General features: G+C 44.8%; 1 protein-coding gene across 3 annotated transcripts in view; it reads right to left on the bottom strand.

Moving 5' to 3' along the window:
• Positions 1-12,431: 12,431 nt before the first annotated feature.
• Igf2bp2 (insulin like growth factor 2 mRNA binding protein 2) overlaps positions 12,432-24,558 on the bottom strand; it is a 112,878-nt gene continuing 100,751 nt past the window's right edge. For all 3 annotated transcript variants that reach the window (XM_005071623.4, XM_005071624.4, XM_021228112.2), the window contains 5 exons: positions 23,810-23,926; positions 19,078-19,152; positions 16,734-16,865; positions 15,167-15,280; positions 12,432-14,227 (listed from right to left, as the gene is read on the bottom strand). In XM_005071623.4, the coding sequence (XP_005071680.1) occupies positions 14,135-14,227; positions 15,167-15,280; positions 16,734-16,865; positions 19,078-19,152; positions 23,810-23,926 (531 nt within the window). In that variant the 3' untranslated portion in view covers positions 12,432-14,134. The remainder of the gene's footprint in view (positions 14,228-15,166; positions 15,281-16,733; positions 16,866-19,077; positions 19,153-23,809; positions 23,927-24,558) is intronic.

Genomic DNA, 24,558 nt, shown 5'->3' with positions numbered 1-24,558 from the left:
TTAATTCAGATCAGGAAGCTAGAGAGGTGGTTCGGCGGTAAGACTAGGGGTCGCTTTCAGTCTCAGCCCAGCAGCCATGTCACAGGCCGCTCACGCCTAATCTCAGTTCTGAGGGAAGAGGCAGGGGGATCAGATGCTGCCTCGGGAACAGGAGGAGTGATGAAGGACAAATGACCCACTTCCGGCCTTCTCATGTACACATCCGCACATGCAGATACACAGTAAATCTTTAAGAACATAGTCAAGTAGTGAGTACAGACAGTAAGCTACGGTTGTACTACTCCACATACATTCCTGAATCCAAGCTAAGACGCCACAAGCTTGGTTCTCTAGGCACTGGCTTGTCTTCGTTATTACAAGGAAGTGTGTGGGCAATAGAAATGTTACAGTCAAACATGAAAAAAAAAAAGGATGCTGAAAACAGCTATTGGCGTAACTAGCAAGTCAGCAAAATTAAAGCCAGTGATTGTCTATGTCTGTGTGAAATTTCGATTTTGGGACCTGAAAAAATGTTGCATTGTTCTGTCTAGCCCAGTGTCTCTGAAAATGAGTAAATTTTAAGAAATACATAGTATTGCCGGGCGTTGGTGGCGCACGCCTTTAATCCCAGCACTTGGGAGGCAGAGACAGGCGGATCTCCGTGAGTTCGAGACCAGCCTGGACTACCAAGTGAGTTCCAGGACAGCCTCCAAAGCTACAGAGAAACCCTGTCTCGAAAAAAAAAATACATAGTATTGGTGACTTCTCTTTCTGCAGTCTAATGCTTTATGCTTGTTCTTTAACCTCAGCTTATGGTTGGGGAAATCTGTCCGGCCATCTCTGCAGATTCCGTATTCCCCCTGAGTTGATTAAGGCTGTTAGAAGCCTGCTCCTTCTCTCCCAAGTCCTGAACACACTTGGGAACTGCCTAGAGGATATTAGGTGTTTGCCTACACCGAGAGAGAGGATATACATGGGGCCTCAGGTGGGTGTGGGGAGCCTTCCTGAAAGTACAGTAAACCCCAAATACATAAAATACGGTAGTATTTAAACCCACATTGTTTAAATGGCTTTGTGAGCTAATTTTGAGAGGACCTCCATATAAGTTTTTAGAACTTAATGTAAGGTGGAGATACAGCTGCCTTGCTGATTTATTTTAATATACACAGATGATTTTGGGTGTGTTGGAATAGATACTAATTTTATTTACCAATAAATTAACCTCTTAAGTGGCTTTTAGATTTTATATTGAAACTAATGTATTTTATTCTATGATCAATATACATACAACATGTACACAATTATTTTGTGAAATCAACATTTGCTTTTTCGGACTGAAGAGATGTCTCAGCAGTTAAAAGCACTTGCTGTTTTGCAGAGGACCATAAATTTTAATCCCAGCATCCACAATGGCCCATATTTCTAACTCCAGGGAATTTAACACCCTCTTCTGGGTTCTGGATGAACCAGCTGAAGAGAGTATCAGGAACACTTGCTTCTAGCCTCATGGGATCCAGTGCTCCCTTCTGGCCTCCTTGGGCACCAGTACTCATATGCACAGCTGTACACACATAGATAATTTAAAAAAAGTTTTGAGACACCCCTCTACCCCCTTCCTGCGGTATAATACATAAATCAGGCTGGCCTTGAATCCACAGAGGTCTGCCCACCTCTGTGGGGTAAAAACATGCACCAGTAAGTTTTTACATTTGTTTTCATTTTGAAGTGCCGGGGCTATAATCTAGGTATTTGGTGTGCTGGGCAAGTGTGCTGTCACAGTAGACCCGCAGCCATAGCTGAAAACATTGCTCTCAATGACTTGAAAGCAAAACGAAAGGTTTTTAAAGACAGGAAGTGGGGGAAGAAGGAGAAGGGAGGGAGGAAGAGAGTCACAAGCTATTTCAAGATGATTCATCTAAACCTAGGCAAACGGGCTACAAGCATCCAGATCCTTGATGGAAACCTGTGGGGAAATCACTGGTTTGTTCATTGGTATTTCCTAAATATGTTCAGTAGAAGTCCTGTTACTTCTTACGTAGGTGGTAAGATAAGGGAATCTGGGATTGACAGGATGGCCCAACAAATCAGCTGAGTTTACTCCCTAGAACCTTCAGTGGAAACAGACAACCAGTGTCCAAAAGTCATCTGACCTCCATATGCAATGTCAATACTCACATACAAATTCAGATTTAGAAAACAAAAGGCCTGGCTCAGCGAATGTGAGAAGTGTGTTCCTTGAGATGTATAGCCAACCTGGAGGTTTTACATGAACAAATTATGCCTTTTTACTTTGTTCTGTGTAAGGTCTCTGACTTGCCTAGAACTCACTTTAAAGTCCAGACTGACCTCAGGCCTACTGCAATCCTTCTGCCTCAGCTTCTTGAGTGTTGGTATTGCAGGCATGTACAGCTATGCCCAGCTAAATAATGCCTTAGCCTAGCATTTTTCAAATGTAGATATTGACTCCTATGGAACTGTTTACAGAAAACAGGAGACTGCCAGAACAACATCAATTCTTGGGGGCATGCACTTCAGATATATAAAGAAAAGCTCTACCACCCCTGCCACAAACACAGTCTTAGGCAACTGCATGTCATATGTCAAACATGGCAGTCATACAGTGTGATTCCTAACTACCTGATGCCTTTTATAATTTCCTTTAATAATATTAATGATACGCACTTAGGGCAGAAAAATTGAATACTGATAGACGATAAAGAATAAAAATTCTAACCATATCTACCACCCCACTCCATACCCAAACCTCCCACATCTTCCAGGTCCCACAGCCAGTCCCACCACCACCTTCACCTCTAGACCTGCCCAGCCCATGTACATGCGTCCACAAGACCCTTTGCATGGCATCACCCCCCACCATACATCAGCCCAACTGTTCACAGTGGGCAAGTTTAGTGGCCCACTTTCTCCAATAGACAAGTCATCTGGACAAGAAGGTCTGAATTGATATACATCAAATGGACTTAACAGGTTATCTACAGAATAGTCTATCCAAACACCAAAGAATATACTATTACTCAACAGCACATGGAAGTTTTTCTAGAAATAGGCCACATCCTGGGATACAAATCATTACAAATTCAAAAACATTGGAATAACACCTTGTATCCTATCTGACGACAATGCAATAAAACTTAAAATTGATGCTGGGCAGTGATGGCGTGTGCCTGTAGTCCCAGCACTTGGGAGGAAGAGACGGGTGGATCTCTGAGTTCAAGGCCACCCTGGTCTTCAGAGCAAGTTCCAGGATAGCTAGGGCTGTTACACAGAGAAATCTATCTGGAAAACAAAAAAAAGTCCAGGACCAGATAAATTCAAATTCCAGATATTCAAAAATCTTTCTTAAACCATTCAAAAAAGAGTGCTCCAAACTCCTATGAAGCCAGTATCACTGATACCTAAACCAGGTAACACAAAAGAAAACTACAGGCCAATATCCTAGACTCAAAAATAATAAATAATTGCAAACAATATAGACATATCAAAAAGATCCACCAAATTGAAATTATCCCTGAAAAGCAGGGATGGCTCAACCTATACAAGTTGATAAACACAAATGGACTTACAAACAAAAATCACATGATCATCTCAATAGATACAAAAAATATTTTGACAGAATCCAACATTAATGATAAAAGTACTAGAGAATATAAGGCTAGAGAGAATAAAATCTATATACAAGTAACCACAGTCAATGTCATTCTAAATGGAGAAAACCTCTAAGCAATCCCACTGAAGTCAGGAACAAGATCGGGATGTCCACTATAGCCACTCCTTTTCAACATTGTGCTTGAAGCACTAGCTGCAGCAATAAGGCAAGAGAAGGAAATTAAAGGAACACAAATTGGGAAAGAAGTCAAACTACCCCTATTGGCAGATGACAGTATAAATGAGAGACCTGAAAATCCTACCAGAAAACTTCTGGGGACAATCAACAGCAATGTGGCAGGATACAGAATCAATTTGCACAAATCAATAGGTTTTCTATTTGGCATTTCCTATGCCGCCAACACACATACAGACAAGGCTGTTACGGACACACTCATTCACAATAGCCTCAAAGAAAATACAGTACCTAGGGTTAAACCTAACTAAGGAATGGAAGGACCTTTACACGAAAACTTAAATCCTCAGAAGAAAGAGATGGACACTAGAAAATAGAAACCCACCCCATGTTTGTGGATTAGTAGAATCTAACACTGAAAAATGACTATTCTACCAAAAGCTATTTATGAGTTCAATACAATCCCAATCAAAATCCATATCTCATTCTTCACAGAAATAGAAAAGGGTATCCCAAAACTCATATGGAACCATGAAAGATCATGGATAGCCAAAACAATCCTCAGCAAAAAGAACAATGCTGGAGGGATTACAATTCAGATCATGAGATACATTACAGAAACATAGTAATAAAAACAATATGGTATTGGCACAAAAACAGACATGTAGACTAATGGAACAAAATTGAAGACCCAAACATAAGCACACATAACTTCAGTCATTTAATAAGTGACAAAGACTCAAAAAAACCAAACAACTCTGGAAATAAGAAAGCATCTTCAACACATGGTGCTAGGAAGCGTGGATGTCCACATGCAGTGCATATTAGACCTGTATCTATCACCTTGCACAGAAATGAACTCCAAATGGATCAAAGATCTTAACTTGAAACCACTAGAAGAAAACTAATACCTGACATGATAACAGGTGCAGGAAAGTTTAGGGAGAGATCACATATCCGCATAACTGACCATGCCCCCCTTGGGGTGTGGTCACAGGTACATGGGAGAAATCAGGGATAAAAGCGGTAGGAGTGGGCTCTCGCTCTCTTGGATCCTGGCCGAGGTTTGGAGACCATAGAGCACTGACCTAGTTCTCAGCTTCTCATGTAAATTACTTCTCTCTATCTTAATAAAATCCAACTACCTTTTCCTGGCATCCTTAGTGTGACTCGTTTCCCTTTACAGGAAAGCACTTCCTGAATGGGACTCCATTTGCCCAAGAACGAAGGCCAACTATTGACAGGTGGGACTTCATGAAACTAAACAGCTTCTGATTTTTATTGTTTGGAAACCAGTCCTACAACAGACAAATAGATAATGAAAATGTGGCGCATACACACCAGGAATACTAATAAGCTGGAAAGAAAAATTTGCGGGTACATGGATGGAAATGGAGAAGGTCCCACAGAGAGGTAACCCAGATCCAGAATGACAAGCATTCTATGGTCTCTCTCATTTGAGGCTCCTAGTTCCAAATCTATAGATGTGAGTACATAGCCTATAGGAACTACAAAAACAAGGAAAGTAAAACAGAACCATTGCCAAGACAGGGGGTAGGGGAACAATAGAGAGGGGATCAGCAAAGAACCAGGGAAATGGGAGGGGTGTAAATATAGAAGATGAAAGGAAGGTAAAGGGGAGTAGCAGAATACAGGTGATTTGATGGGGGAAGTAACACACACCTTTAATCCCAGAAACCAAGAGACAGAGACAGGCAGATCTCTGAGTTCAAGGCCAGCCTGGTCTACAGAGAAAATTCCAGGTCAGCTAGGGAGGGCTATCCAGAGAAACTTTGTCTTGAAAAACAAAAACAAAGCAAAAAAACAGTAAGGACATATGAAAAAGCTACAAGGAATCATACTATTAATTATTTACAAAAACCTACAAGAAATTAACTTATAAATATACATATATATTTTAATACCTCCTCCTCATCCGGATGTTCTGTGCTCCCTCCAAGAACCAAAGAACACCTAACAAAAAGTCCAATACAATACAGAAGTTCTCTTTTGAGTTGTCCAGGATTGTCTAAGAGATTCCCAAAACACATAGTTTATTGCTATTGCCCTTGCACTCCCAGTGTTGGAAGGTAAGTCCCTATTGCAGAAGATACCATGCACTTCAGAGACAGGGCTCAGAGACCCATGAGTTGAAACAGACCTGTAAAAATCCCCTCCCTGAGGACTAGCTTTCATGGTACCAGAAGGCGACATGCAAGCTTCCAAGGGAGGGAGGAAACCAACCATCCTACACAGCTAAGACACAGATGAGCTACATCAATGACTAGCATGGCACGATAACCCTACAGGTGCAGTAGTGGCACACATACCTTGGTGGTAACAATAGCTCTCTATCTGACTTAAGTTCAACAAGAGGGAAACTACAACTGGCACTGAAAACCTAGTTAGCTAATGAGTGCTATTGAAGTCACAGTTACTGGAGGAGAATCTACAAACACTAATTTAGTAAACAAGCATAATCTCTATAAAAAATCTATAATCATTTGTCCTTATTCCTACATGAGTGTACTCTTCACCTACATCAAGGAAACTTCTCTTCATAACACATAGAGACAATTACAGAAAACCACAAGCAATAAAAATGCAGCATTATGGGTCCCGGTCCCAATGGCTATATCTACAAAACATTCCTCCACCTGTATCTCAGGGAACAGTGTGGAGGAGGGGGTGGAAAGATTGTAAGAGACAGAGAAGCAGGGAATTTGCTGTGGGACTGTGTTGCCTAGTCATATCAGGAGTTACACTCAGAGTCTCACCAACATGACTGTCAAAAAATGAACTCAACAAGGATGACAGCAACGAACATGCCAAACTAGGTAGAGAACCCATGAGGCTTCAACCCTACACAAAGAGCTACAGACAATTGAGGATGGCTAGAAATGGGAGGTGGCCTTCCCCATAGAAGAGCACACCAACTGGTTGTCCAGTGCCAAATGATCAGCCTGCAAATATACATACAAGTAGCATTATATGGACCAGACAGGTTATGTTTAGGAATATATATGTATATCCTTATACATATATACATACAAATAACAATTAGTAAAAGAAAAAGAGGATATGAATTTGAAGGAGAGCAGAAAAGGGTATGTGGGAGGGTTTGGAGGGAGGAAAGGGAAGGGAGAAATATAATTAAATTATAGTCTTACAAAACTTTTAAAGAAAAAAAAAGAATAAAACTTCTACAACTTGCCAGGCAATGGTGGTGCACACCTTTAATCCTAGCATTTGGGAAGCAGAGGCAGGTGTATCTCTGTGAGTTCAAGGCCAGCCTGGTCTACAAAGCAGGACAGGATCCAAAGCTACACAGAGAAACCCTGTCTTGAAAAAGCAAACCAAAAGAGAAACTACAACTCATGCATAGTTAGCTTGTAACATTGTTTGGCATATATATCCTGGCTTCCTTCCACCATATTCATGCTTGTGTGTATATATTTTTAAGTTAACAAATATGCCATGTTGTGCTTATATGACACCCTTTTATCCTATTTATTTTTACACAACATCTTGACAATTGATCTTGACCATATTTTCATGTCAATGTCATAATTGCTTCACAGTCTAAGGTGTCTGTAGTATTGTTAAATATAACATTTTATGTAATATTTGGCTTTTCCTCTTACAACAAAATGGAATCATTAAGATCTAGGTTGCTGAGCATAGGCTGACGTGTGTGTTACCTGCATGGTAGCATATGCCTGTAGCCACACACTCTGCAGAGGTACAGTGACTGAACTTTCCAGCTCGGGTAAGGGACTGTGACTCCAGGGATTTAACACCTACATAGCTTACAGGCAGACCTTTATTCAGTTCACAACAAGAACAGAATGTGTCATCTCAGTGCACAACTTGAGCTTCACAGAAATGCTACAAGAAACTTTCTGTGTAATTTTGAAGAAACAAGAAAGAGACTAGGATAATGAGCCTTTATGCAAATATGTTCTGCAGTTATTAAAGTACAAATAATTCTGCTAGGTGTGACAGTGCATACCTTTAATCCCTGCATTGAATTCTTGGCCAGCCAGGTCTACACAATGAGTTCTTTTTCTTGATTTTCCAATCAAATGGACTTAAGAAACAAGACTGGGGTAGCTATCCTAATAGCTAACAAAATAGACTTCAAACTAAAATTAGTCAAAAGAGATGAAGAAGGGCATTTCACATTCATCACAGGAAAAATCCATTAAGATGGAGTCTCAATTCTGAATATATATATATGCCCCAAATTCAAGGGCACTCACAATTTTAAAAGAAAATTACTAAAACTTAAATCATACATCAAGCCCCATACATTAATAGTGGGAGACTTCAACACCCCACTTTCACCATTGGACAGGTCTACCAAACGGAAACTTAGCAGAGAAATAAAGGAACTAACAGATGTTGTGACTCAAATGGGCTTAACAGACATCTATAGAACATTCCACCCAAACACAAAAGAATACATCCTCTCAACACCTCATGGAACCTTCTCTAAAACTGACCACATATTCGTTAACAAAATACATCTCAACATATTTTTAAAAAGGGGGGATAGCCTCCTGTATCTTATCAGATCACCAGGGTTTAAAATTAGAATTTATCAACAACACTAATTGCAGAAGAACCACAAACTCATGGAAATTGAACAACTCTCAATTGAATCACCAGTGGGTCAAGAAAGAAAAAAAATTAAAGAATTCCTAAAATTTAATGAAAATGACTGCACAACATACCCAAACTTATGGGACACAATGAATAGTACTAAGAGGAAAATTCATAGCACTAAATGCCTACATAAAAAAAACTGGAGAAACCCCATACTAGCAAACTAAATTAACAACTAAAAGCTAGAACAAAAAGAAGCAAACTCACTCAGAAGATGGCTGAAAATAATCAAATTGAGGGCTGAAATCAATAAAATAGAAATAAAGAAAGCAATACAAAGAATCAATGAGATAAAGAGCTGGTTCTTCAGAAAAAAATCAACAAGATAGACAAACCGTTATCCAAACTAATCAAAAGGCAAAGAGGGAATATCCAAATTAACAAAATCAGAAATGGAAATGGGGACATAACAACAGACACCAAGGAAATCCAGAGAATCATCAGGTCATACTTCAAAAACCTATACTCCATTAAATTGGAAAATATAAAGGAAATGAATAATTTCCTGGATAAGTACTACATACCAAAATTAAATCAAGAACAGATAAGCAATTAAATAAACCTATAACCCCTAAGGAAATAGAAACAGTCATCAAAAGTCTCCCCACCAAAAAAAAAAAAAAAGCCCAGACTAGATGGTTTCAGCACAGAATTCTATCAGAATTTCAAAGAAAAGCTAATACCAGTACTCCTCAAAATGCTACATGCAATAGAAACAGAAGGAACATTACCAAACTCATTTTATGAGGCTAGAGTTATACTGATTCCCAAACCATACAAAGATGCAACTAAGAAAGAGAATTACAGACTGACCTCCCTCATGAACATTGTTGCAAAAACACCCAATAAAATACTGGCAAATCAGCTGGGCGTTGGTGGCACAAGCCTTTAATCCCAGCACTCAGGAGGTAGAGACAGGTGGATCTCTGTGAGTTCGAGGCCAGCCTGGTCTACAAAGTGAATTCCAGGGCAGCCTCAAAAACAATATAGAGAAACCCTGTCTCAAAAAACCAAACCAAACCAAAACAACAACAACAAAAAAAAAAAAACCCAAAAAACAAGATACTGGCAAATCAAATTCAAGAACACATCAGAAAAAATTGTCCACCATGATCTAGTAGGCTTTATCCCAGAGATGCAGGGATGGTTCAACATAAGAAAATCTGTCAATGTAATCCACCATATAAACAATTTGAAAGAAAAAAAAAAACAGCACACGATCATATCAGTAAATGCTGAAAAAGCCTTCGACAAAATCCAACACTCCTTTATGATAAAGGTCTTGGAGAGATCAGGATACAAGGAACATTCCTAAACATAATAAAGGCAATATACAGCAAGCCAATAGCTAACATCAAATTAAACGAAGAGAAACTCAAAACGATTCCTCTAAAATCAGGAACAAGAAAAGGCTGTCCACTCTATATCGATTCAATATAATAATTGAAGTCCTAGCTAGAACAATAAGACAACAAAAGGAGATCAAGGAGATATAAATTGGAAAGGAAGAAGTCAAACTTTGATTATTTGATGATGACATGATAGTATATATAAGTGACCCCAAAAATTCTATCAGAGAACTCCTACAGCTGATAAATACCTTTAATGGACATGACAGGATACAAAAACTAACTAAAAAAATCAGTAGCCCTCCTATATACAGATGATAAATGGGCTGAAAAAGAATCAGGGAAACAACACTTCACAAAGTCACAAACATAAAATACCTTTGGGTAACGCTAACCAAACAAGTGAAAGACCTGTATAGCAAGAGCTTTGAGTCTTTAAAGAAAGAAGAGAGCAGAGGATGGAAAGATCTCCCATGCTCTTGGATAGGTAGGACGAACACAGCAGATAAGGGCTGGTGCTGTGGCCCTAAGGCCCCTACTTTGATCCCAAGCACCACCAAAACACTCCTCTGTTCTGAGCGACTGTGCTGTCAACTCAGTACTCAGTTGTTATTTGTATTTGGGAACTTTTGTCTCCATTTTTGCTTATGCAGAGCAAATGATTGGGGGTAAAGTTCCATGGCAAGGTACGTTCACCTCCAGTTTCTGAAATACAGACAAGACTTACATGTTTTCCTAAAGAAACCATGCAACCCATGGTTTAACCTCAACTGTTCTAGACCAAATTCCTCATGTTCTTTCCTATTGTTGAGTATTTTGAGGTGCTTATGGCTGTACCTTCCTAAACTGGTGTTGTGGGTACCAGTCTTTCTATCTTGAACAGTGCAGCAATAGTCTTGAGGTGGGGTTGCTGAGTCAAATACCCAGGAGGATTTGTCATTTAGCCAGGCACTGGCAAATTTCGTTGCACAGAGGTAGCTGTTTTCCCCCCACCCCTCCTCTTCTTTTGAGACAGGTTTCTGTGTGTAGTCCTGGCTGTCTTAGAACTCACTCTGTAGACCAGGCTGGCCCTCTAATTCACAGAGATCCACCTGCCTCTGCCTCCTGAGTGCTGGAATCAAAGGTGTGCACCACACCTCCTAGCTAACTTTTCTAAATTGTGTGTGTGTGTGTGTGTGTGTGTGTGTGTGTGTGTGTGTGTGTGTGTGTGTGTGTGTGGTTGTTTGGCCCGTACATGTATCTGTGTACCATGTGCATGCAGTACCTCTGGAGGCCAGAAGAGAACACTGGATCCCCTGGAACTGGAGTTAAGTTGTTAGCTATGTGGGTGCTGGAAATTGAGCTGGGTCCTCTGCAAAAACAGTCAGTGCTCTAACCACTGGGCATCTCGCCAGTCCCCAAGAAGTATCTTTTTTTTTTAAATCACTCCCTGCTGTCACCTGCAAAGTCTGAAATACTTTGTTTCTAGCAAAAGGTGATCAGTCTCTCTGCTCTAGGGCGTTGCAGTTCCTAACAGCCAGCCAGTGGTAACCCGGGGGAGAATGTTTGTAATGTTCACATTCTGTGGCTAGAACTCAGTCATAGGGCCACATCTCTCAACATGGATCCCTATGATACAGGATGAATGAGGGCCTACAAATAAGAAAATGGGGTTTGGCTCAACAGGTAGCACTCTGCAGCAGTCTTTTCTCAAACATTTATTCATCCAATCTTTTTCCTGTTTTTAATTATTGTATATGTGTAGAATATGTGTGTGTAGGTCAGAGGACAACTTTGTGAAGGTGGTTCTCTCCTTCTACCTTTCCTTGGGTTGCGTAGTTATTTGGTGACCACCTTAACCTTTCAAGTCATCTCGCTGATTTTTTGTATTTTCAGACAGGGTCTCACCATGAGGCCCACTTTGGCCTTGACCATGATCCTCTCCCCTCTGCCTCCTGTAAACTGAAATTACAGATCACTATTAGTGGCCTGGAAATACTCGTGGTTCAATCATTGCAAGTGAAAACTTTTGTTTTTTCGAGACAGGGTTTCTCTGTAGCTTTGAAGCCTGTCCTGGAACTTGCTCAGTAGATCAGGCTGGCCTTGAATTTACAGAGATCCACCTGTCTCTGCCTCTTGAGTGCTGGGATTAAAGGCGTCACTACCTCTGGGATGGAAAGACTCTCTGGAGTTGCCTAAGGCCACTGGAAAACAGATTATTTATGGTTCATTACAGTAGCAAAATTAGTTATGAAGTAGCAATAAAATAATCTTATGGTTGGGGTCACCACAAGTTGAGCAGCTGTATTAAAGCGACACAGCGTTAGGAAGGACATATCTTCTTTGGGCAGACTGAGGCTTCAGCTCAGCTGGCCATGAAGGTTGCTCTCTAGTACTATAGATCTGCACCCGAGTCACCTGCAGGGCTGAAACACACACCCATCCTCCCACAAACTGCCTTTCCATGTACACCCAAGTAGAGGTGAGTTTCCCAGAAGCCCCCGGGTGGGACTGCAGCTGCTGGCTGCACACTGTGTCCCTCCTAAGAACTGCGTGGACAGGGAGCTATCCATGTCTGGACTGCCCCCCCCCTCCGGGCCTTCAGCTGACACCCCCGAAGACACAACGCTAAGTAAGACACCAGGACACCAGGATCTTGTTAGCTTGGATATATTTTTTCTTTTTTTTTTTTCTTTTTTGTCACAGAACACTGTTTGCAGTAGAGGAAACCGGCATTGCAGTCTGGTGGTGTCTTTTCTTGGCTTCTTACATAACCAGAACGTGGTCATCCTTCAGCTCAAAAGCCCTCATGGCACGTACCCTATTGAAATTCAGGACGGCTCCAATAATCTGTTTTTCTTTGTCATTTTTAAAAATAAACGTTTTTAATTTGTCCATAAGAAGGCCACGTGGGCTCCTGGCTAGCAGAAGACGAGTCAGCACGGGGGCTGCACACTTGGGCTGCCGCCTGCTCCAGGCTGGCAGTTGAAATCTTTTTTTTTTTCCAACTCATTTTTATTAAAAAAATAAAAAATGCTCCAACTATCAGTTTTACAAAATCTCTAAGGGAAACAAGAGCAAGGTGCTGAGGTAAAAACACCTGAGGTAGTTTCATTTGTGTGTTTTTCTCATTTTAAAAAAATCCTAAATTTAACGACCTGGGCCAACAACCTTGTATAAATTGCTATTTTCCTGAACTTTAAATTTTTAAAGAAAGAAATAATTTCACTAAATGTTGATGGCTTATATACCAAAATGTAAGAAGACAGAAGTACATTCTTTCCTTGTGGAATTTTGCTGCTTGGTTGGCTGGTTGGTTTGCTGGGTTCCTGCTTTCGTGCCAACGACTCTTGTTCGCTTGAGTAACCAAGTGTCAGCCGAGACTGGTTCATGGGTTTCGAGTTTGTTCCTTGTGTGACGTGATACTCAGAGAACTGCTTTGCCTGGGGGGGTGCATAGATATGGGGGACAGAAAAGGATGAAGGAATTCAAAAGAATGCCGGGGAAAGAGGAGGGAGGAGAAGGGAGATAAACAGAGAGAGAGACAGAAATATATAGCAGTATGCAAAAAACCAGTTTAAAACCTGTGAAGCAAAGAAATGGGTGTTTGGGACAGACAGGTGACAAGGGCCTGGGGCCCCTCCTCAGGGACGGTATCCCTTCCGTTGATAGACACAGGTGACCCACAACTGCCTCTAAGTGTCCTTGACGAGATTTCCCTCCCAGTGAATTTTGTGTGGGTGGCTCAAAGTTCCTTTCTATACCAAATGGACCTCACCCGAGACTTTATTCTTTGAAGTCTAGAAAAGCCTGCTTTCTCTTCAAAAAGAAAACAAAATTAATAATCGAGTAAAAATTGGAGTTAGTTGAGTTATTTGATATATTACTTCTAAAATATATTAACGCTGCAGGCACCCTGTGTAACCCACAGGCCACATCTTAACATCTTTCCCCTTCTAATATGTACATACATGTACAGAGACAACTTTCCACAACAAAGAAAAGGCTATGGAGTCTGCTTTGCTTTCGGCATGTTCACCTGTTAGTTCAACTCAAAGGGATAGCGCCGTGGGAGCTGAGGAGGGAGCTGAGTGGATGGGCAGTGGATGGCTGTGGGCCTGCAGAAGCCAGGGGAAGCTGGGCGCGGGCCAAGCGGTGTTTCTGGGGAACCTGGCCCTCCCTTAGGCCCTCCTGGACCCCAGGAGGTGCAGGGGGCTGCAGACCCTGGCTGCTCTGCAGACTTCTCACTCCTCAGGATGGTCTTTGGTTTGCTCCCGATCTGCTGGCTGTTTGGTCTCATCTGTCACGTGTTGGGAAGGCTACATTCATCTGTTGTTTGCTGGAGCCCGCGGGGGCCTCACTTGCTGCGCTGTGAGACGACTCCCTGAGGGTATTTCTGCTCCTGCTGCTTCACCTGTTGTACAATTTCCCTGATCTTGCGCTGTGCGGTCTGTAGCAGAGAGAGGGAGGGGAGGGCACAGGGAAGAGACAATCCCCGTTCTGCCCCCCCCACCCCTGCAGAGAACAGAGGGTCTGGGGCTTGGGAGAGGAGAGCTGAGTGCCCAGAAAAATCCCACGTCCTCCAAGCCCAACAGTCACAGACAGAATTTCTCTTCACCTCACCATGTCTGCTGGGTGCAAAAGGAGGGTGCCCAGGGTAGAGGGGCGGGAACTAGCAGCTAGCTCACAGCCAGCAGATGCACCAAGGAGTAGCAGCAGGGGTCAGTGATGGGGCTGGCGACTCACGTCTGAGCTTGGCTGTGTCAGTCCCATTGCCCATGTCCCCCTTCCCCCGTCCTCCACTCTCCAGAGCACCAGAAAGATCAGGAAGGAGGGACCCTGACAAAGCCTGAAGAGCCAGACTTCCCCACAGGCTGAACTCTGCCCCTGGCCCAGGCAGCAGTCACAGGGGGCTGGCACAGGAGGGCAGCTGGGAGAGTGGGGTACAAGCATGAGGCCATACGTGGCCCTTCTCCCTTGGCTGACATGAGGATCACAGCCGACCTCTTCTAAAACCCACCCAACAAAAAGCATCAAGACACCGAGGCCACACGTCCCTGCAGCAGTGGCTTCTGTGTGGTGTTCTGGGGAGATAAAATGCTGGAATCCCTTCATGGACAGTTAACCTTCCGCAGTGAAACCCCGCTGCTCTGCTGGGGGCTTGCCGGGCATGTGGCTTCTCAGAGGAAGGCTGGGAGGGCATGGGATGCTGAGCTCCCAAGTCAAGTGAGTGTGCCAGCAGCCTGCGCCAGCCGTTCCCAGGGAGGGGTTCTGCTGTGTATGTTGTGTGGTCGGGAGGGGCTCAAGCTCGTGGCCCCTTGACACAAATGCAGTATCTGAACCAGTGGAAAAGAGCTGGGCAGGACATGGGGACCTCACGGAATAGTACCTGGCTAGCAAAAAAATGCCCGATAATTCTGACGATCACTTCCGCATTTTCATCTGGCGTTTGGTCACGAGGCACGATAACTTCTGCGCTAGTCAAGTTCTGCAGCTCGTTTACCTGGAAAGACAGAGAAGGGAGGGAGTAAAACCAATACCCGGGCTGTGGAGGGGGAGAGACTAGGGATATAGGGTAAGGAGGCAGGGAGGCCAAATTCTTTCCTTTCTCCTGTGAGTTTGGGCTCCAAAAGGCTGATTGATAGGGAGATAGTATAGTCCTGACTCCATGGGGCTGAATGTTCCAATTCTGCAGACATGAGTGGTGATCCCCAGTAAGAGACCAGGTTAGACACCCACTTCTGGACCTGCTTCCTGGATGCTGGCCATGAGCTAAGGCCTCTTGTCTGACTCAGCATAAAGCAACCATCTCTTCCTTCTCTTCCCTCTCCCCGCCCCCACCCTCTTCTTTACTTTTCTTGCTCCCCTCCTCTCCTCCCTCGGGACAAGGCTGGCCTTGAACTTGCTATGCAGGATGACCATGCACTTCCGATCCTCCACTCAGTCTCCACTTCCTGAGTGCCAGGACTACAAATGCAGAAGTTCTGCCTGCTCTGCCCCTTGGCATGATGCGCATCTCACAGTCAGGGGCGGCTGACCACACCCGGGGATACAGAGAATCCAGTGGCTGCTGCTCTATTCTGTCTCCAACATTTCAAATGCCCGGAGCAGTCAGGATGCGTGCCTGGGATTTGGATGGCATTTGTAGATCCAAGGGCTCTGCTTTCCAGGCCAACTGTATTCCTTTGGCTGTGACTTACTACAGCTGGAACCTGAGCTCCCTACCCCAATTCCTTCACCATCACACGCCAAGTTCTACAGGAGCTTCTCCAGTCACCCCCCCACCAAGCGAGAAAGTCACATTCCTCGTGTCCAATGGATAACTTACTGATATCTAGGATTAACATACTTTTCTTGGGGGGGGTGTGAAGGTTGATCCCAGGGTCCCATACTTGATAAGCGCTTGTTCTATCACTGAATTATGCTTCCAGCTCTTGAATTCAGGTGACATGTGTTACTGGTATCGTCAGACTGATCACATAAATTACTTAAAAATTTCTTTTTCTTACCCTATTGCTGAGCCAACTCCCCTACAGCGAATGGCCAGACTTAAGAACCAGAAAGTGGGATGTACAGTACGGAGAGTGAGAGGGCCCTTGGAGACTGCGTTAAGAGAGCGCAGGGCATAGTCGCAGCCTCTGAACTTGGAAACCTGGTAGATAGTGGTGTCAAATGGGTTCTATCTGCTACATGTGAGTGGGGGCGGGGCAGGAGATGGCCTTCTTGTCTTTTGGATATAAACGGGCGTGGGTGGGCTTGACACCACGGGACTGGACCCTTACCGCTAGAGCCCTGCTGACGACCTTTCTGTCCTTAAAACCCTGTGCCTCATCCCTGTTGATGTGTCAGAACCCAAGTGTGTCAGCAAGCAAAGTGAGCCAGTGAGGATCTGAGGAAATCAGGCGTGGCCAGGGCGGGGAACTCACCCAGGCGAAGGGAGTCGGGAGCCAACTTACGGTTTTCCCCCCTTTGCCGATCACCCGGCCAGCTGTCGACGAGGGGACCCGGATGTGGGCTTCCAGCTTCACCTCTTCTTTGGGACTAAAGAAGTTTTCTTCTTTCAGCTTTCCAAAGATCCGTCCCTGAGCCTGAGAACAAGATGACTGGTGACTAGGGCCAGCTGCTGGTCACACAACCTTGTCAGTGCTGTGCGGGAACTAGGAGCCTCAGTTTCAGAATGTGCAGTCTTCTCCCCAGGCACACGGGCAGCAGCTACTCACTCAGTTCTTACAGATTGGTGTGTGTGTGTGTGTGTGTGTGTGTGTGCGTGTGTGTGTGAGAGAGAGACAGAGACAGCGTGTCTGTGTGTGCACACGCACACGGCGCATACAGATCGGTGTGTGTGTGTGTGTGTGTGTGAGAGAGAGAGAGAGACAGCGTGTCTGTGTGTGTGTGTGTGAGAGAGAGAGAGACAGCGTGTCTGTGTGTGTGTGTGTGTGTGAGAGAGAGAGAGAGACAGCGTGTCTGTGTGTGCACACGCACACAGCGCATACAGATCGGTGTGTGTGTGTGTGTGTGTGTGTGTGAGAGAGAGAGAGAGACAGAGACAGCGTGTCTGTGTGTGCACACGCACACGGCGCACGCACTGAACAAGCTCTCTCTAGTGTCTGCCGAGCCTCAGGCTTGCATGTGATTACTTCCTCTAGATAATGTGTGTCTAGGTTGGGAACAACTGGTGAGCCACCAAGACTGCATCCTTATTGCCACATCCCCAGTGCCTGTAAGTGTTTGCTTGGCTGACTTTGTTTAAGGCATCCTAACTTTCCTCCACCGTATGCTCAATGCTCTGGTTACTGAAGGGGGTGAGCAGGTGGTGACAGCATTTGGGAACTCTGAACATCCTGATGCTTTTCTTTTTTCTTTTGTGGTGTTCGTAACCCAACTCGTGACCCTGACATGCTAGCCAGGTCATCATTCAAGTGTGCAGTTGGTAGTCAATACATCGTGGAACCATCACCACTATCCAGAGTTTCCTGGGTCCTCCCCATCACCCAGTGTCAGCACAAGCCCATAATCCCAGTTTGTCAGGAGGCGGGAGAAAAGAACTGCAGGTTAAGGGCAACCTGAGTAACTTAGTCAGAGCCTGGATCAAACAAACAAACAAACAACCTAAACAAACAACAAAACAAAACGGGAAGAGGATTGGGAAGTGGCTCAGTGGCCAAGAGCTTGCTGAGTCCTGTGTGGGAGGCTTGGGGCTCACTTCAAAGACTGGCCTGTCACTGGCAGCTACCACCATGCTGTTCAGTTGCTAGCTTCCACCATCCCTACTGGCCTTCTCCAGCAACCACCAGTTTACCAGCCTTCTCTGTGGCTTCCTACAGGACACTTCATGCATGTGGGACCGTGGCCTACATGCTCTTTTTCTCTAGGCTCATGCCTTTGTAGCATGCATTGGCTACTTCATGCTCTTTTGTGGCAAAATTCTTTTGTGTAGATATACCACATTTTGTTTTCCTTTTTTTTCCACTTTAACAATTTTTTTTATTTTATGCACATTGGTGTTTTGCCATGGGTGTCAGGTCCCCTGGACCTGGAGTTACAGACAGTTGTGCTCTGCCATGTGAGTGCTGGGAATTGAACCCCGGTCCTCTGCAAGAGCAGCCAGTGCTCCTAACTGCAGAGCCATCTCTCCAGCCCTCACTGTTCGATTATTTTCAAGTTGAAGGCTTTGGAATGGTTCCCTATGACTTTAATTATAAGAGCCAAACTTTTTTTCTTTTTTTTTTCCCCGAGACAAGGTTTCTCTGTATTGTTTTGGAGGCTGTCCTGGAACTCACTCTGTAGACCAGGGTGGTCTCGAACTCACAAAAATCCACCAGCCTCTGCCTCCGGAGTGCTGGGATTAAAGGCGTGCGCCACCAATGAAGGGCCAAACTTTTATACATTAAAACACATTTCTGAGTTCTTGAAATTCAAGCTTTAATGTTCTTAGAGGGAAGAGCACCAGGAACAAAACTATGCTCTTCACAAAAGGCCTCTCCCCAATGCTGCTGCTAGAATTCCCTCAGAGGCTGCAGAACTTCCTCGACGTAAGGCTTCTCCTCTGCACCCACAGCTGGAGCGGCCCAATCAGAGACATGCTGGAGGCGCTGCCATCCCCAGTGAGCACCAACAGACAACCCACCTTTCCTCAGAGAGAAGGCAGAAGACAGAGGAGAAATGAGGAAGCAGGCCCGAGTCTGACCAATGAGCAGCGGGAGGGAAATGAATGCTAGGTTGCCACAGAAGAACCTTAACACCTCTGTGCTGCCTGCCCTCACCAGAGCCTGCAGGGCTGGCATTGTCTTTGGCACTGACCTTGAACTGGGCTTCAGGTGGCCCGGTGATGATGACCATCCTTTCACTGACATCCGGACCTTCTGCTGGAGCTATCTGCAGTTCGAGAAAAGGAACATGCTGATGGTGAGCCCCTCTGCTTGTCTAAGAGCATGCTGACACAAGTTGACAAGGCTTCTGCCTTCAAGCTCCATACTTTGTCTCACGTAGTGTCACCTCTGCCCTGGGTCTTAGGAAGTCATGACCTTAATTCTCAGTATCAAAATGGGTCTTTGGCTATCCTCTGTGGGATACAGGCTCTGCCAACCCCCAGGCCCTAGAGCAAAGAAAAGGGTAGGCCACAACACTATCCAATCAGTTTCTAGCTGTAGGAAAGCTTAGCCAGGCTCCAACTCCCAGTTCACAGACAAATCAAACGTGACAGAGGCAGCAGAGCAGGTATGGCTATCATTAAATGATGAGGCTGTCTTGGTTCTAGTCATGGCTCTGGAAACCCTTCTTCACTCACCTGTGGGACAGGGGAGGACTGATCCAGTTAGTTTTTAATCCTGTGAGGATACAAACAAGGACTGCACCAATAATTTGGTTAGAGGCTGTGACTTGCCATAGGTTCATATATTTGAATGGCTAGGAAGTGGCACTGATTGAAAAGACTGGGAGGTGTGGCCTTGTATGAGGAAGCGTGTCATTGGGGTGGACTTTGGAGTTTCAGGAGTCTAGGTCAGACCCAGTGTCTGTCTCTCTTCCTGCCTGCTGTGGATCCAGATGTAGACCTCTCAGCTACTTCTCCAGAACCATGTTTGCTTGCATGCCACGATGTTTCCCTCCATGATGAAAATGGAATAAACCTCTAACTGTAAGAAATCCCCTATTGAATGCTTTCATAAGAGTTGCCTTGGCCACGCCAGGTGGTGTGTGCAAGCCTTTAATCCCAACACTTGGGAGACAGAGACAGGTGAATCTCAGTGAATTCGAGGCCAGCCTGGTCTACAAACTGAGTTCCAGGACAGCAAGGACTGTTACACAGAGAAACTCTGTCTCAAATAATTGAAAAACCAACCAACCAACCAAACAAACTTTGAAAAGTTGTCATGGTCATGGTGACCTCTTCATAGCAACAGAACACTGACTAAAAAGCTAGTACCAGGAAGTGGGGTATTAGTATTACTGTGTCAGGGCCTGATCATGCTACTTGGTGGCAGAGATTTTAAGCCAGTTTAGTATTGACTCTGTTGTGTGGTGACTAGTGGTCACTCTTTCATGCAGATCTATAATGAAAAGGAGCAAACTGAACAAGGAAAAATACAAAATGTACAGTTTGAGAAGAAAAGTATTACCAGGAAGTATAATAGAGCTAAATCCTGTGTTCAAGGAGATAAGTTTCAAGAAAAAGCCTGAGGCTAAGTGGTGACCTCCAGGTAAGCTTTCAACTTCTGAAGAGGAATTACAGAAAAGCTTAAGCAGTGAAGGAAAACAGAGCTGATGAAAATGTATTTGAATGAGGGGGCACATTCTAGCCCTGGCAAGCAGAACTTGGCAGTTTCAGCCATGCAGTTCTGGCTTCAGAGTCAAGGATACAAAACAGGTGTTGTGGACTCTCCCTCTGCAACTAAGAAAAACTACAGAGCCCAGGTATGTGTTAGGGCCCAGAGAGGCCATTGTGTGATGCTGTGAAGGTGAAGTCTGGATTTCCTTGGAGAGCACAAGATGGTAAGAGAAGCCAGAATCGTAGGATACCTGCTAAGGAGAACTGCTAACAAGGAGTAGACCCAACACAAGAGAGAGAAGTGTGTTGCAGTCAGCAAAGCTGAAAGGAGTTGGAGATCTGAAGAACATTTTAACGTCAGACATGGAGATGCAGAGTTTGGAGTTTGCCCAGGTAGTTTTAGGTCTTGCTTTGGTCCAGTATTTCCTCACTATGTTCCCTTCCCTCCCTTTTGGAATGGCAAAGTATATTCTGTACCAATGTATGTTGGAAGTACATGATCTACTTTTTTTTTTAAAATTTTTTGTTGTATTGCTTTGGAGCCTGTCCTGGAATGATCTGCTTTTTAATTTTGATTTTATAGGTATAATGGTTAAGAGGTTGCCATGTGTCTCAGAAAAGACTTTGAACTTTGGAATTTTAAACAGTGTTGAGACTATTATAGACCACTAGGACTTTTGAAGTTGGACTGGTTGCATGGTTACAAACCTATGGGAGCCAGGGAGTACAATGTGGTAGTTTGAGTAAGAATGACCCCCAAGAGGTTCATATTTGAATCCTTAGGGAGTGGCACATTGGTAGAGCACTAAGACAAGGTCCTTATCTCATTTTCCTCCTAGCACATTCTGACTTACTTAAAAGAAATTCTTTAAAGGAGGAAGAGGAAGAAAGAGAGGGTGACAACAAAATTGAGCTGGACCTGTAGTCCATGTCAGTGGTCCCGGCTACTGAGGAGGTCAAGACAGGAGGATCATTGGAGGCTAGATGTTAGAAGTTAGCTTGATAACACACACAAGATGCTCACCTCAAAAACAAACAAAAAATTAAAACTCAATCATCAAATCGTGGCAAAGTTAAATGTAATTCAAAGTAAAAAGAATGGAAACTACAACAGGAACCTAAGGGTGAGCCGGGAGCTTCAGGCAAGCACACAAGGCATTGTGCTGGATCCGACACGATTCTCATCGCTAGAGCGTTTGCACTGCTGAGCACAGCAACATCAGTTGCAAACCACACTCAGGAGGTGGCAGCAGGAGAATCAGGACTTCCAGGTCATCAAGGCTCCCTAGCGAAGCTTGCAATTAGCCGAGGCTATGAGACCATGCCTCAGGCAAGCAGGGACACAAACAAACAAAAAAACCAGGGGGAACATAGTCCATTATAGGGCTGCCCAGGCTGAAGGAACCCAGGGCTCAGGGAGCTGGCATTTCTACTGCTTTGTAGGTGTACTGTCTCCAAATCTCAGGGGAGACCTCCACTCAGGTATGATTCTGTTTTCATCCCATCTAGACTCTAACCCAGGGTCTACCCTGGGACTTCAGGGTCCAGTGGTATGCCCCAGCTCTCTTGGGAACATTCATCTAAAGTGTGTTGTCATCTGCACTGCTCTAGAAAGAGGGGCACCTTCATGGAGACTTCTGAAGACTCCTCTGGCCTTAACTATGGCATAAAGACAAACGGAATATACAGATAACCAGTAAGCAAGCTCCCGAGGACTACTCTCCACAGTAGGCAGTTATTTCTTGGTGGTAGTTGTAGCCTGTCCAGGGGATGGAGACTGGGGCAGGCTGGTCCTGAGACAGGTGGCAGGAAGCCCTGTCTTCTTCAAGATCCAACACTGTCCTTAACTAAGAATGCCGTGGAGTGATGTCTAAAGGGCTGATGAGACCTGTGCCTGAGCTCTCTCCCTCTTCACTTCCCTGATGGCACTAACTGGGAATGACTCAGCAGACCAGTAAGGTTGCCAGGAGAGGTCGTGGAGCAGAAACAGGACAATCTGGGAAAATCTTGGTTGTTACACTCTAGCTTTGTGGCCTTGGGTGGGTAGTCATTGCTGTGGTCAGCCATAGCAGATGCTCAGAATCCCAGAGTCAGTGGAATTTATATCTGAGAGCTAGGCTGACCACTTATGCCTTGATCGGTCCCTATTTTCTCCATGTTTCAAAGTGGGGCAGAGATGAAAGAGCCCCTCAAAGCCTTTGATCCAAACTGTGTCACTGAGGGGTTTTTCAGCAGCTCAGACCACAGCCCTGAGCACCAACAAAGATCTCCTGGTGTAGCCAGTCTGTTCTCATGCCCACTTTCTCCCTTATCTAGGCCAGGATGCTACCTGTGTCAAGCCACTGGGCACAGAGGACCCCATGCCCTCATCACAGCTACCCAGTCTAGGCTTCACCCAGTTTGAATGTGAGTCTCTAACTGCAAGCAAAGACAGATGCAAGCCAAGGGCCCAGCCAGGTGCAATTCTTTCCCTGTGGCCCTGAAGTCCTCATTCTGCACAACTCAGAATGTTTTGTTTTTGTTTTTGTTTCCCCTGTCACACTTGCTGCGGGAGAAACTCCAGCTCTTAGGGAGAAGGTGTAAGTATTCTTTCTCTCCAAGTCATGAGACTCGTTTCATAATTCTGGATTATCTCATGGTAGTGAGTTCTTTTCCACAGCAAAGGGAAGCATTTCCCAAACTGTTCCACGGGGTTTGCAGTATCTCAGTGGAGCTGACAGCTGGGCTTGAAGCAGGCCCATGGCAAACAAACAATCCTGGACAACGGAGGGAGGCAGGATCTGGGACTAACCGAAGCTACATCTGCACACATCTATCTTACACACCAAGAGGACTTCTCTATCCTTCTGCTCAGTCCTGGCCTCTTAATAGGTGTTGCCATCAGCTTCTGTCTGCCTATGATTTTATCAGCACTTTCCAGAAAGTTCTTCATTCCATTTGTTTTCTCATAGTCTGACAGAAGCATAGACTGGCAGAAGCATTGGTATGTGAGTGCTAAGCATAAACGCTAATTGCACTGGAGCACATCCCCTTAGCTTGGGAAACATCTCCGGCCTTTTTTTATCTTCTTGGGAAGAAGGGGCAATGCCAAGCCTCAGAGGACCCGGTTTAGTCACTACCAGCATTTTTCTTCTAACTTAGTTGTTTGAACAGGCAAGGACTAAAATGAAGAATGGAAGCAGGCATGATGGTCCTGGAAGTGCACTCTGTGGATTCTGTCTCTGGGTCGTGTAAGAACTGTCTGGCACCGACAAGAGGAGGACTTACCTTGATGGAGGCACCAGCAAATCGAGCCAGCTGTTTGATGTGCGCCCCCTTTTTCCCGATGATAGCACCCACAGCCTGGGTTGGGATGAAGAGATTCACAGTCTCCTGCTCTGGGTACTAGAACAGAACACACACACAACTGTCATTCTAACCTGGCACCTCACGGCCCGGATAAGTAACCTTAAGAATACCGGTATGGGAAGGCCTCACTACCCGGGGAGATGTCCAAAGTGACACGTTCAATCTTTGTGTGGCCTGGTGCTCTCTTCGTGAACCCAAGCAGGGTTGCACGCGCCTACAAGCCCCTCTGAGCGCCTGTGTTTGCTGGACACTAGCAGCCTGGGTTCTCTAACATACACAGATTTGATATGTGTTTCCTGTGTCTTCATCCAGGAACCAAGATGATTATTTTGTGATGGCTCAGTGGATTAAAAAGTGCTTGTCATGCAAGCCTGATAACCTGGGTTCGAACCCTGGAACCCACGGTGGAAGGAGACAATTCCTGAAAGTTGGCCTGACCAATAATACATAAAACAGTAAAAGCTGATTAAACACACCTGGCCACAGACAGAGGGAAACCTGTCCAGTCTGTCCTGTAACTAGGAAGACCATTTCACAAGGTTACTCGCTCTGCTGTGCCCATGCCCCATGGCGAGTACCCAGGGAGGTGGGCAAGCCACCTCTCCCTGGAAACCCCTGAGAAAAGACAGAGGCTCTTAGGCCAGGCTGCCAATGGTTCTCATGGGAAT

Source organism: Mesocricetus auratus, unplaced genomic scaffold (assembly GCF_017639785.1).
Source record: "Mesocricetus auratus isolate SY011 unplaced genomic scaffold, BCM_Maur_2.0 Super-Scaffold_100008, whole genome shotgun sequence".
In the NCBI taxonomy this organism is placed as follows: Eukaryota; Metazoa; Chordata; class Mammalia; order Rodentia; family Cricetidae; genus Mesocricetus; species Mesocricetus auratus.
Note: the sequence above shows the minus strand (reverse complement) of the source record. Positions and strands in the feature narration are given on the sequence as shown.